The sequence below is a fragment of the Juglans regia genome, chromosome 10 (assembly GCF_001411555.2).
Source record: "Juglans regia cultivar Chandler chromosome 10, Walnut 2.0, whole genome shotgun sequence".
NCBI classification, from domain to species: domain Eukaryota; kingdom Viridiplantae; phylum Streptophyta; class Magnoliopsida; order Fagales; family Juglandaceae; genus Juglans; species Juglans regia.
In genome coordinates, this window is record NC_049910.1 from 864496 (window position 1) to 878715 (window position 14220).

Sequence of the window (14220 nt, forward strand, 5' to 3'; positions counted from 1 at the left end):
ATAAAAAAAATCAATTAATTTAAAAACTTACGAGCGTGCATACTGCAACCTAATTAATGAGTTTATTTATTTATTTATTTTTAAAAAATTTTATTCATTAACTTTATACTATATATAATTTTTAATTTTTAATTTTTTTATTAAATATATAATATATAGATGATGAGTAGAATAATTCAATTAATTTAAAAAAAAATAAAAAATAAAATATATAATATATAATATATAAAAATAATGAATAAAAACTCTTATCTTTACTTTGGCAGTTAAGGGATTTTTTTTAAGGAAATTCACAATTTTCTTTTCTTAAAAAAATTCACAATTTAGTGTGGTGGAGCCTATCTGTCAAAGCGTACATAGGTACTGCTTCGCACGTCTGCAGATACTACAGAGTCGACGATGCTCTCTCTCTCCCTCAACTAGAGTCCATTTATTTTATGGAAAATAATAATTATAATTATGAACGACATGCAATTATTTAAAAGAAAAAAAATAAATATAAAATTTACATAAAAATAAATTAATTTTTTAAAAACATACTCATTTTTTTTAAAAATAATTTTATAATATTTATATATACTACAACTGTGTGTAGTTTTATTTTCGCTGTAATATATGCATGTTCTGGCAGGCCGCAGACTCTCTCTCTCTCTCTGAGAGCTGGGTCCGCCAAACAACCTCCATGCTGTCAAGTCCCAAAAAGTTCTGGTCTTTCGCATTTCTAGCTTAACCTACCCCAGCAAAACTCTCTCTCTCTCTCTCTCTCACGCCCGCGTTGCAAATCACTGAATCGGAACAATATTCAATACCCTTATTTTTTCCATTTTTAAAATTTTTAAGATTTTCTATTAATGTCCTCTGCTACCTTCCATCTCTAATCTCGGCTTATACAAAAGGAGAAAAGAAATTAGATTTGACTCTTTTGATCGATTGTTCAACTGAAATAAAGCAGAAAAGGGCTGCCAACTAGAAACCCCGGCGCACGAAGAACATTTATCTTTCTTCCTTTTTCTTTTTCACTTTTTATTCTTTTTTGGTTGTGTGCGGGAATTTCTGGTATGGTTTTTTCGTATTCAAGTTTTTACGTTGGAAATTATCTTCCTGTTTGTTGCTTTTTTATTGTAAAAAGAAAGTTTCAAATTTTGCAGTTTCTGTAACATTCTTTATCACATTTTATCCTTTTGTTTACTTACCTTTCCACCCCTGTTTTCGTTAAAGATTGAAACTTCGCAATTTGGGCATCTAAATTCGGAGCATTTTCAGTTGGAAGAGACTTCCGGGACTTGTGCTGCAATTTCATTTATTGTGAATTTTCTGGAAAGGTTAATCAAAATGCAGAGCAATCATAAATAATGCAAGTCTGGGTTATGCAAAAGGAATAAGAATTTTGATTCTTTTTCTAATACGATTGATGATTTGGTTGAGTTTTGGAGCACCCAGATTGAGAATTTGAGAAGATACGATTGGCAGAAACTAGAAGCTCTGAGTTTCCCAAGAAAATTGCGGGTTTTCTATTTTGTTTGATGGTTACATATTTGCAAAGGGATGGCTGTACATATTTAGAACATTTCGAGGTGAGAATATGGGCAGCATTTGCTCCAAAGGATCCTCAGACAACGAAAAACTTGATGAGTATGAGAGAGAGAAAGAGCTTAACAAGTCGTCGGTTAACTCGGTGGCTCCCGCTTCCTCAAAGAGAGGGGAGTTTGTCGTAGATGTAGCTGGTGGTGGAGGGCTTGATGGCTCATTGCGTCCGATAGCTAGGACAACCTCACAAGCGAGTTCGGGGTTCCTAATTGCAGCAAGCAATGAAGAGAAGAAAAGTATGGTTGTGGAAAGACCAACCAATGGTCATCATCAGAGACGGGCAACAACGGATATGGGATCGAGTAGAGGTCATCCGGAGATGTCTAGGATCGGTAGCACTCCCCGTGGCGCTAAAGGGGAGAAAGATTTAGCGGGATGGCCGTCTTGGTTGACTTCCGTTTCAGGAGATGCCATCGAAGGGTTGGTGCCACGACGAGCAGAGTCGTTTGAGAAGTTGGACAAAGTTAGTTCTAATTTTTCATGGTTCTTTCTATTCTCTTTATTGCAGCTTTAGCCTTTTTGATATGCCGCTGATATGAGTAAAATCTCTTGTCTTGAATAGTGAACACAGTCTTTGTTTGTTGTCTTCAGTGGTCTTGAATAGTGAACACAGTCTTTGTTTGTTGTCTTCAGTGGCTGCGTTCTTGAGATATCTTTGCTCTCTGTTTCAAAATAATTCATTGTTTGGTATTTGATCAAGTCCTCCGTGGACCTGCCAATGTCGAATGAACCACGAGTTGGGAACCAATAAAAATTCTACACATTTATCATATATCGATATCATTTTCTTTCAAGTGCATGGAATGTTTGAGGAATGGTATCTGTTAGGAGTGTAATACACATGAACTGATGAAAGAAAAACATATTGGTAGAACAGGACTATAAAAGAAAATCTTGATATGCTATTTTGGACATAAATCTTAAGGATTTATGTATAATTTTCGATATGTTAATTGACATGTGATGCAGATTGGACAAGGAACTTACAGCAATGTATATAAAGCTCGTGACCTTGAAACTGGCAAAATTGTCGCATTGAAGAAAGTTCGATTTGTCAACATGGATCCAGAAAGTGTCCGTTTCATGGCCAGGGAAATTCATGTTCTGCGTAAACTTGACCATCCAAATGTTATGAAGCTTGAGGGACTAGTTACTTCAAGGATGTCAAGCACCTTGTACCTTGTCTTTGAGTACATGGAACACGACCTTGCTGGGCTTGCAGCTACACGTGGCATCAAGTTTACCGAACCACAGGTACCTTTGCTTCTAGCTTTCACTTTTAAAAACTTGAGTTGGAATTGGCAAAACCATAGAAAAATTATCACGATATTTCGTGGTTTTGATTGTATTTATTTTGCCTCGGGCATTGTTTCACCATGATAATTAGCTGTTGGCATTTTCCTTTTCTCCTGGCCATTTGATTCGTTCTTTGAATTATTCATGGACTAAAATCATTTGTGGATGCAAAATAAATAAAAATATAGGGTAATAAAAAAATGAAAATATGGGTATCTCTACTGTACACCTATTTGGTACAACTAATTTTCATAGATAGAAAAAATTGAAATGAAGTTTCCTTTTTTGTGCTTATTCCATTAAAGCCACACATTTCTTTACTTGCAATGATGTTGGTAAATGGGTATTTATGTGCTGCGCTTGCAGATTAAATGTTATATGCAACAATTACTTCGAGGACTTGAGCACTGCCATAGTCGTGGTGTCCTGCACCGAGACATCAAGGGTTCAAATCTTTTGATAGACAATAACGGAGTACTTAAGATTGGAGACTTTGGCCTGGCTACCTTTTATGAGCCTGATCAAAAGCAGCCATTGACTAGTCGTGTTGTAACTCTGTGGTATAGAGCTCCTGAGCTTTTGCTAGGTGATACGGAATATGGAGCTGCTATTGATTTGTGGAGCACTGGTTGCATCCTTGCAGAACTATTTGCTGGGAAGCCTATTATGCCAGGGAGAACAGAGGTAATCTCTTTTATGTTTTATTTTTTTGGGCCTTATGGATACTTTGAGGGTGATGAACATTTCCATTTATGCTCATTGTGTCATTTCGTACTTTAAATACATATGCCTTCTAATCAACGTTTAAAGCCAAGAGCATACTCTAGTTTTACAGAACTTGGGCTAATATATTAAGTATCATCTCTACCTTCAATTATTTTTAACTTATTGTCACAAACCATCCCAACTATCATCAGGTGGAACAAATGCACAAGATTTTTAAGCTTTGTGGGTCACCATCTGAGGACTACTGGCAGAGATCCAGATTGCCTCATGCAACTAGTTTCAAACCTCAACGCCAATACAAGAGTTGTGTTGCTGAGACATTCAAAGACTTTCCTTCTTCAGCTTTAGCGCTGGTTGATAATCTTCTTTCAGTAGAACCAGAGAACCGTGTATCGGCTGCTTCTGCACTAAGAAGCGAGGTAACCCTTTACTAACTTCATTTATGTTTTTGTCGTAATTATTGGGTATAGTTGTATAAATTTTACTTTTCCATTTCAGTTCTTCGAAACAGAGCCCCTACCTGATGACCCTTCAAGTTTACCAAAATATCCTCCAAGCAAGGAGTTTGATGCCAAGCTTCGAGATAAGGAAGCAAGAAGGTGTGCTATTGGGGCCTCTCTCTCTCTCTCTCTCTCTCAGGCTCAGAAGCAGAAAGAAAATGGTCTATTCATTCATCCACGAATAGCTCAAGCTTTGGATGGACTTGTTAAATATCTACTCCCTCTGGCTTGACAATGCCATAATCTCGGCCTACTTTTTTCCCCGTATTTCCTGAAGGTAATGATCGAGTTTATTCGGACTTTGTGAGAAATTTCCTCTCTTTTGATTTCAGGCAAAAGGCTGAAACTGTAGAAGGTCATGGTTCAGAATATGTTAGAAGGGGTCCAGGAAATACCAAGATAGTGCCAACGCCAGAATTCAATGCCCAGGGTGATATTTCTTTTAAGGTACTACTTTAGGCCTTGAAAGACTCCTGTTTATTATCCTTTTACTTCCCATTTCTGCCTTCCACTCATACGGGAAACATAAACATGTCAGAGACACTCAAATACCAAAATCTCAAGTCACAAGTACGATCCCCTGGAGGATGGTGGGTCTGGGTTCCGGATGGAGCCACCTAGAGGAGCGAGCCAGAATGGCTTCTCTCATTCTAATTCAACGGTACACCATAGTGCAGTAGGATCATCAAGGAATAAGATGGCAACCGCTGCGCGGAGCAATGGTGAGTCAAAGATGCAGGGGCCTCACACGCCCCAGGCAACCACGGACCCATCCAACTCTTCTCTAAAGAAGGATGAAGGAATGTCTGCAAAAGGACCTGAAATGGTAAACTGATTCTATCCGCTCATATTTCATATTTCAAAAGAAAAATTATTATTCATACATTTATCAACTTAAAGATATATGGCATACGTTAATTTTACATTTTATTTAACCTACTGAAGAACTTATGCATTGTTTTCTAATATTGTCTATTAACTCTTTTTCATGGTTTTGTTATTTTCCAAATAGTCATTTCCTTTCGTTCATATATCTTCTGATGTTTACTCGCTCCTGCGCATTTAATGGCAATCACTCCTCCAATAAATACAGGGATATGTACCAAAGAAGAATAGAATCCACTACTCTGGACCATTGATGCCTGCTGGGGGAAACATTGAAGACATGCTCAAAGAGCACGAGAAACGAATCCAACAGGCAGTACGTAAAGCGCGCCTTGACAAGACGAGGACCAATAAAAACTACGATAATGACCACTAAAGAAATGTTCGGTGACTTCCAAAATCTGAAACTAGGACCTGGCTGCTCTGCTGACTGGTTACTGCAAGTTGCAACCCAGAAGGAAGCTTCTTTGGTTTAATGTCAGATAATATGCCATGGCCCATGGAGGTTTAACCAAGAATTAGGTGATTATAGTTGGGTCCCCTCCCTCTCTCCTCTCCAAAAAGACAGAAAACCAAAAAAGAAGGAAAAAAGGAAGGCAATTCTGGTGGTTTTTGTTACTGTGGGGGTTTGCTTTCAAGTTGGGCATTTCCAGCTTTGCTACTTGCAACCGAGCGGCGAAATCGTAGGGGAATCGGCTGCCACATCAGCCGATATATTTAAAAAAAAAAAAAACAGATGAATCGTGAGAGAAGGAGAAAAGAATTCAGAATTTCATAGTGCAATAGAAAACCCAAAAGGCTGCTCTGCGTTGCAGTCGTCTGCACCGATAAATTAACAGTACCTGGAAAAATTGTTGCCCATTTTCATGGTAAATATATTTAAGCTCGTCCCCATTCACGGTGTCCCGTCTGCAAGCTCCTACGCCCTACACATAGAGCACAGCATCTATGTTCACAAGGAGAGGGATTATTCAATTGTTACGTTGAAGCAACCCCATCTCTGTCTCTCTCTCAAGCTCAAATGATATTTTTTTTTTTTTTTCTCTTCTTTATTTAAAATCTTGGATAAATTATTTACTTATTTTTAGAGAAATATTTTTTATGTGTTTGGTTCGCAACCCACTTCAAAGAAAACGTGTGTTGAGGATTGTGATTATGGAGGATTGTCTATTTCTGCTCTGCACTATTTATTAAGGGAGAACAAGCTGTTTTTTTTTTTTTTTTCCTCTAAACAATTTCGCGTTAAAATCAAAACAGAGAAAAATAAAAATCGGTATTAACGAACACAGAATAAGAGTTTTTAAATACAACAAAATTAATTGTTTATTTATAAAATCATTATTCTATTGCATCTTTTCTACAGTTGTTGAGAACTTGAAAGCTTTGAAAGGTTGATTTTTTACGGTGCTTGGGGAAGATGAAGGATCTTCTGTGCTTGATGAGCATTTTTGTTTGAAAGTTAGAAATGAGAAAGTTGAAGACGCAGAGAAGAAAATGAAGGAAAGTTAACCGTTTTGAAAAAAATAAAACGTTACCGTTTTATTTAGTGCCACATGGGACTCGGTTCCCCAGCGGTTTCCTCAGCCGGTTACATCCAGCTTTTTTCATTCTGTTATTGTGCAGAATCAGTTTGAATTGAGAGATGAGTTGAGATAGTTTATGAATAATAGTGAGATTTGTGAGTTGAGATGAATTGAGATGATTTTTACAAATTTTGTGTGTTTGGATTGAAAGTGAGATGAGATGGTTTTAAGTTGTTTGAGAGGAGATATATGTGAGTCCCACAAATGATTGCACAGTATTTATAATATATATTTTTTATTTATAAATATATTTATAATTAATAATAATAATTTTTTAAATTACATGCTCATTTTTTTTATAATATAATTCATAATTATATTATAAGATGACAATATTTTTTTTAAATCAAATTATATAAAAAATATCAAATAAAAATATATTTTATTTACAACATTTTTAAATAATTCTGAAATATTTATAAAATCAATTTATTTTATATTTATATTATTATAAAAATAAATATATTTTATTTTATTTTTCGACCGTTTCCTCCTTTTTGCTAGAAAAGTTAAATGGAATCAATTCTTTATGAAAAATTCGTCCTTGTTTGTTGTACCATTTGGTTAAGAAATGAGTTGTCTGTATTAAGGGTGCTACCCGCCCCCTATGGGGTGGGGGGCACCCCTTCCCCGGATACGGGGCGGGGTGCGGGATTTTCACCCCCGCCCCCGGCCTCGGGTTGCGGGGGCGGGGTACCCCTCCCCGGTGGGCGGGGTGCTGGGCGGATTCACCTCCTTCTACTTTTAAAAAAACACTATTTTTATTTAATTTAAAAATTATTTCTAAGTGTAAAAGTAATTAAAAATATATTTTTAGACGTAAATTATAAATTTAAATTTTGTAAATATGATTATAATTTAAAAACTATGTAATTTTTAAATTTGTTAGTGCATATTTTGTGTAAATTGTAGTGTATTAATTTTTAAATTATGTAATTTTTAAATTTGCCAATACATATTTTGTGAATAAGTCTAACAAATTGTAATATATATTTATATATACACAATCTGTAAAATATAAATATATATATTTATGTTTATATATATGTATATAATATATATATATATATAAATGGGAGCGGGGGCGGGGTTGGGCCCTCCCCGCCACCAGCCTCTGCTAGGGGTCCTAGATGCGGGGCAGGGGGCCCCGCCCCTGCATGGGCGGAGTGGGGTTGCCCGCCCCGCCATGCAGGGCAGAGCGAAAGCGGAGCTGGGCAGTGGGGGCGGGGCCCTGCTACCCACCCCTAATTTGTATGGGGTGATCTCATCTCACTCTTGAATCCAAACAAGGCAATCAATCGTTGAAGTCTTTTGGAAGGAAAAAGATTTAGAAGGAAAAAAAAGAGCAAAAAAGAAAATTCCTCAAGTTCGTGTTCAATAGTCAATATGGGGGATATCGGGAAATAGCTTAAAGGTATGATATATCTGAAACTGGGAAAGGAAAATGCAAAATCTAACTAATTAGTACTCATAGATGCCGATGGAGATGATGGAATAGTGGAATTTTGCACAAAGAGTTGGCTGTTGCTGCTAATAAGATATAGGCTAGCATTGATGTTTACAAATGGTTGCGGATATTACTGGACGTCAACGAGTCAGTGGCAATAATCCCTACCATTCGATTCATAATCATGTATTTCAAATTCTAGGCCAGTTTTTCCCACTTTGACTTCGGCATCATTAACAATGCTGCGTTCCTTCACATGATCCTACAAAGAAAGAGGTGCTCAATTCGTACCAAAGCTTATTCAATTCACGTTCTCGTTCCAGGTGGACGGACGTCTTTGCTATCATATGAAGAAGGCTGCATCAAACTCGTTGAATTGTGATTGAATTTATTAAAGGGATCGCTATAACGTACCGTGCTCCAGCAATTCCGGAAACAAACTGCATGACTAACAATATGATTTGTAATTGCTTAATTTATTATCAATGAGATACCTAGAGTGTCAATACACAATATATATATATATATATATAGATATAGATTCTCTAATTAAAAATATAAAAAACTAAGAGAAAATGGGGAAATACAAAAAGAGAGAAGTGTTGCTAAGAAACAGAAAGAAGATCTATGGATTTGAAGAGCCAGAGAACTTCCTGTACAATTGGCTTCACTCATAGTTTGATTACGCGTCTCGCTTCAACTCTTGGATTGAATTTTTATTTAGTGAGCATCCATAGACTAGTCCAATAACTACATATCTTGCTTAGGCTTCCGGCTCAATTCTGAGTAGTGACCGCCCATTAGCTGCAAAATCTCCTCCCATAAACCTTCTGATGAAGAATCCGATAGACCCCCACTAATCAGGTTTGAGCTGCAAGCAGCCACATACCAGTAGTCAGATTCAATCTCTTCTCTCAATTGGTCCAGCTGCCACCCAGCATAACCGACAAAGAACCTGAAATCCTGAGGCTTAAGAACACCCTTCTTTACCAGCCCTGCAGCTTCATCCAAACTGTTTCGAGTGCCAAAGCAGAGGCCAGGGATCACCTCTTCAAATCCAGGAAGCTTGGATTTTTCTCCGGTTTTTAACAAAAACATGCTTGCCTCAAGAGGACCTCCAAAATGCAAGGAACAATCAGAAAAAGTGTTTGCTAGATCAAGATTACTGGGTTTCATGTGTTTGATCTTTTTGTGAAGAGGGCGGTTGATGACGACTCCAAATGGGCCTTCTTGAGGGTGTCTAGTTCCTGATCTGAGAAGGAGAACAACGGTTCTTTCAAAAGTTCGCACTCCGTCAAGCTTTTCTGTGGCAACAAGGACACAGCCAGTTTCAGGAACTGGAATAGGGTGGGCCCATTTTAGGCCAAGAGATTTGGACTCGTGGGGTTTCACACCTTCACTGTGAGCATCAGACTCTGCCTTCTCTGACTGCAAAATAACATTCAAAGTATACATTTTATATTCTAGGAAAAGTAAAAGAGCAAAATTTTACATTCTCAATATTTTGATTTTTAGAGAGGGCTTCCCCGACATAAAAATAATAATAATAATAATAATTTTTTAAAACAGAGCATGGTTTGCAACTATCTGTGCCAGCATTGCACGTTTAGACATGGGGAGCTGGAACTGGACAGATATTTCGAAGCCCCTTATGCAAAGAGCTCAACCTCATTTAATTGGACTTTCTAACACATACATCATGATTACAAACACCGTCCATTTGTGCCAGGAAGCAACAATGAACAAACTAAAGAAAAATATGATGCGAGTACCAGCTCATAGGGCATGTGAGAAAATCCTTAAGGAACACCTCAAATTAATCTTGCCAAGGCCATTTGAAAAGCCTATGATTACTACAAACAAACCAAACAAGCCCAAAACATATATGGGGACAATCCATAAGCTCATATCTCACCGCCTTAGTATTGTGTAAGCACATAGAGTAAAAAACATTACGTGGCGGACTTAAAACATTTAGGCCTTCAAAATAATATCATTCATTTTCAGGAAGGCAACAGCTACACCATTCATTCGAGAAAGAAGAAATGCATCACCTGTTCCCGAGCAAATAAATTTGCTCTAAACTCTCTCCAGTCCAATTTTATACGGTGTGATTTATCGGAATTGTTTCCATCAGAAGAATTGTTCTTTTTCACACCATCTCCTTCTGGAATAGATCGATCACCGTTTCCTGTGTTTATTTCATCAAAACAGAGGATTAATGCCAAATGAAAGTTAGCATTTAGCACTATTTTGCAAGTGTTCCATTAATTTACATGGACAACAACCAAGCACTAAAATGTCACTCTCACGTGGAGGCCAAAACACATCTTCCCCAAGGGGTAGAACACATAGTTACTTTATTCAAAGAGAATAATCATTCATGAAGCAAATGTTCATTTAGCTAATGAATACCATGAAACAAATATTTGCATTTGCATCAATTTATTATTAAACATTTTCAGAACAAAAAATATGAGGTGGTGCTATCAACCAAGAAATCAATGTTCCAACTAGAGACAGGAACCTTATAGGAGAAAACGGCCACCACATAATGTCTTGAGACAAAAAAAAATTAACTATAAATATAATTCCCAAAGAAACAATGATGTTGAACCTTAAAAATGTATCATAGCAAATAATTCAACATGATCAAGGACGACTGCAATAGACTATTAGTGCCATAGAAACAACTAGAGGAGAGAAAGTAAGCTTCCATTCACATAAGCTTACGCCAAGGGTTACATGAAGCCCCACTTTCTGTATTAGTCATCATGCCCCAAGGTACATGCTTGCTAACCATACAGTTGTCAAAGTTCGAATTTAACAAATCTAATTACTGTGAAACTTTAAGCTGAACTGGTAATGACTAAACAAATACAAAGTTGGAGGGAAAAGACAATGAAATCATATATGTGAGAATCACCTCCAACTACTTGTAATGTGATACATGCACAAGGTGCCACAGAGGCAAGGAAAAGACCTTAAAAACAAAGCCGAAGCATTAAGCAAAGTTGTGACTTGTGAAATTTAATAAAAGAAAATGATGATATAGATAAAACTACACAAAGGAATTCATAAGGTGACATGCATGGGAATACAAGATTTTCTTTAGAAACCAGCTTTCTCAATCTCGTCAATCATCAGGGAATACAAGAGATTGAAAAAAAGTACACCTTATGGAAGAATAAAAACAAAATTATTGCTGTCCCTAGGTCAAATTCTTTTCGGATGACTGAGAAAAGAAATGCAGAACAATTCGTTCTGCATCAGGGATACAGGATATGACCAATTCCTATCATTGGTGCATACAAAAACTCACTTCTCCACATTACATTTTTAAACCTTATAAATTATAAATAGCAACAGCAAAAAATAATAGGAAGAAAGAAGAAATTACAAGAGCTTGATCATGTAATAAAATATTCAACTCATATTAATTTAAACTAGTTGGACATCTTAAAATTCAGGCAATCTGAAACGCAAAGTAGATCTGGATCAGTTATTTTCTGCTGTAAATAAATACTTTTCCGCCCATAAGGAGAAAACAACAAATAAAAAAAAGCCTTTACACTTTCAAATCAGTTCTCAATGGTAAATATATACCTAATCTAAATATCATTTCTATCTCTCAAGTTATGTTGGCTACCAAACAGAACTAAGAGTCAACATTGGAAATGTCGAACCGAAAATCAGACACACACCGACCGAACCGAAACAAACCCAGAATTGAAACCAAATCCGAGAATCCCAGTAACCGAAATTCACGAGGATTGCACCAGAACTCTCACGCAAAAAAAAGAAAAGGAAAAGAAACGCATACCGGAGTTTTCGTGATTCTTCTTCGCCATAGCTCTGATAACCAACGAAGAAGAAGTGAAAACCCTGCGCTTTCTCAAAACCCTGATCTCAAAGAACCCACAATCCCCAACTTTGCGGAAAGAATTGACTTTTTTTCGCAGGTTCAAGGATATGGGTATCTCCGGAGACGAGTTTCTGAGCAAGATAGGGGTTCGAGTGGAGTTCTTGACATGCAAGGCCCACAGATCCATCTCTCCTCCGCTACGATTTTCCAGGAAAAAGGCCTCGGATTTTCTCGGGCTCACTCTGTCCCTGTGTGTCTCTCTCACTCTCCTTTTCTCTAGCTGACGTTGGAAACGTTGAGAAGAAAGGTGCCAAAATCTGTAACGGAAAAAACACACACGGATACAGAGCGAACTGCAAAGGGAGGGATAGATTGGAAAAGGAACGAGGGAGGGAATATGCTTATTTTTAACCGAATTGTGCTTGTCCCACTGTGTTTTTGGACGGTGAATGGTGTGCCTGTGTGTGTTACTGTGTATGATCGACCACCTATCAAAAACGTCTTTTTGTGTGTAGGATTTCTTGCGACTTGTTGTGAGAGTGCGCGCGTAGTAATTGCTCGGCACGTTTGGATTTCTTGTGCTTTATTTTTCCCATTGTACTCTCGTTATGTTGTAAAACAGTAAAATTATCCATCAACGATTATATTACATTTTTATTTCTTAAAAATAAAAGCAATAAATATATAAAAATACTCTAATTACAAATAGATTATATAAAAATAATTTTATAAATTAATATTGTTTGATGTGTTTCGTCAAATTGTAAAATTAATTTTATTATAAAATAGATCTAACGAATCAGATAAAATCACGTCAACTTGTAAGATTATATATTTTTGTGTAAATTTTAAAAATAAAAGCAATAAATATATAAAAATACTTTAATTACAAATAGATTATATAAAAATAATTTCATAAATTGATGTTGTTTGATGTATTTCATCAAATTATAAAATTAATTTTATTATAAAATAAATTTAACGAATCAGATAAAATCACGTCAACTTGTAAGATTATATATTTTTGTATAATTTACAGTACTACTCGTTAATATAAGAATGAGATAAAAGACGTTGTTCTCTTTATCCTCAATCATACATGAGTTGAAGACGAGCATTCTCGTAATTTTATTCTCGTGTATAAATGAGCATTCATGACCCTGATCATCATGACTGCAAGCTAGTGATCTTGTCCTGGCCGATGGACATGCATTAAGATTTCTTATAATTAGCTGCAGGAAGTTTATGGGATTCGTCTGTTCTAGCTGGACACATTAGCTGTACGTATAAGTAGTACTGCCACCGATCCAAAATCTGATCACAAACTCTCACTGGCCATTAGATTCTTTGAATTTCACTTCAAAATTGGACAGTCTAATTCACGCAAGGGATCCGAATTTAATGGTCCGAGATAGATGGATCCCAATTAATAACAGAATCATTTTAAAAAATGAACATCTTTTTCCTAAAATATAGTTCTTGATTCTCAGTAAGGCAGCTTGATCAGCTAATTCACCGACTAAAAGGATGATTGGTTATGTTTGTCTTGGTGAAGTGTGGTTAAATAGATCTAGTTGATTTTCCAAAAGTCTTATAATTAGGGGTTGGGATCCATAGAATATTGTTCATGATCTTCAAGCTGCTAGCTAGTCTGGGTCATGACTTCCGATCCTTAGGCTGCATGTACGCATGGTGCATGGATTATTTACTACTTTTTATTATCTTTTCGAACAAATGATATCTCTATAATAATGTCAATGCAGGGTACAGATCATGAATTAGGAGGGATAGATAAGATACGTACGCTCCATTAATTACATGAAAAGCTAGCTATAAAAGAACATATATATTAGAATGTACGTACGTACGTGAGGATAAATAAATTATATATAGTCCTGATCATGTCTTGAGTTTTCTAGACAAGTACTAATAATTAGAAAACAATTGATATATGAACAATTTAAAAGAATATGTACGTGGAAACGCACGTTGTTTTGAAGGCTAGCTGCGGGGGTAAATGATCATGATCAGTACATGAACACGAGGGGATCGATTCACTCTTTGCATTCGTAAAATCATGAAATGCATGTTTTATGAATGAGAGATGATCAGGACGTTATGTAGTCTAGTACTTCGTTTTTCTTGACGCTAAAAAATCAATTTTTTTAAAGTTTATATAATTAAATTGATGAGATGGAGTTTGCATGCATAATGATCATATAATATATATATATATATTAAAATGTTAATCTAGAGGCAGTTGGATGGGTTATGTAATTAGGACAGGAGACTGGTATATATATATGAGGGCATGCATGAGATCATCATGGT

The 14220-nt window shown here is 36.3% G+C and overlaps 2 protein-coding genes across 2 annotated transcripts; one reads left to right on the plus strand and one right to left on the minus strand.

The window, feature by feature from the left end:
* Positions 1-1339: 1339 nt before the first annotated feature.
* On the plus strand, positions 1340-5993 carry LOC108984078 (probable serine/threonine-protein kinase At1g54610). Its single transcript, XM_035694858.1, has 8 exons — positions 1340-2050; positions 2557-2841; positions 3250-3567; positions 3801-4028; positions 4108-4208; positions 4442-4556; positions 4648-4935; positions 5203-5993. Exons 1-8 carry the CDS (start codon positions 1583-1585, stop codon positions 5368-5370), a joined length of 1971 nt encoding a protein of 656 aa, XP_035550751.1. The 5' UTR covers positions 1340-1582; the 3' UTR covers positions 5371-5993.
* Positions 5994-8504: 2511 nt separating this feature from the next.
* LOC108985934 (UPF0301 protein MAB_4928c-like) lies at positions 8505-12366 on the minus strand. The gene is made up of 3 exons (XM_018958412.2): positions 11848-12366; positions 10079-10215; positions 8505-9452 (listed from the first exon to the last, which is right to left on the minus strand). The coding sequence occupies exons 1-3, from the start codon at positions 12074-12076 to the stop codon at positions 8775-8777; spliced, it is 1044 nt and encodes a 347-aa protein (XP_018813957.1). The 5' UTR covers positions 12077-12366; the 3' UTR covers positions 8505-8774.
* Between the last annotated feature and the right edge of the window lie 1854 nt (positions 12367-14220).

What these genes read in the sequence shown, in the direction of transcription:
- LOC108984078 (XM_035694858.1), top strand. Translation starts at nt 1,583, where the DNA reads ATGGGCAGCATTTGCTCCAAAGGATCCTCAGACAACGAAAAACTTGAT. An exon ending in TTATGCCAGGGAGAACAGAG is followed by an intron (nt 3,568 to 3,800) that starts GTAATCTCTTTT and finishes AACTATCATCAG; the next exon opens with GTGGAACAAATGCACAAGAT. An exon ending in AGGGTGATATTTCTTTTAAG is followed by an intron (nt 4,557 to 4,647) that starts GTACTACTTTAG and finishes TAAACATGTCAG; the next exon opens with AGACACTCAAATACCAAAAT.
- LOC108985934 (XM_018958412.2), bottom strand. Translation starts at nt 12,076, where the DNA reads ATGGATCTGTGGGCCTTGCATGTCAAGAACTCCACTCGAACCCCTATC. An exon ending in GAAGAATCACGAAAACTCCG is followed by an intron (nt 10,216 to 11,847) that starts GTATGCGTTTCT and finishes AAATAAACACAG; the next exon opens with GAAACGGTGATCGATCTATT. An exon ending in ATTTATTTGCTCGGGAACAG is followed by an intron (nt 9,453 to 10,078) that starts GTGATGCATTTC and finishes GTTATTTTGCAG; the next exon opens with TCAGAGAAGGCAGAGTCTGA.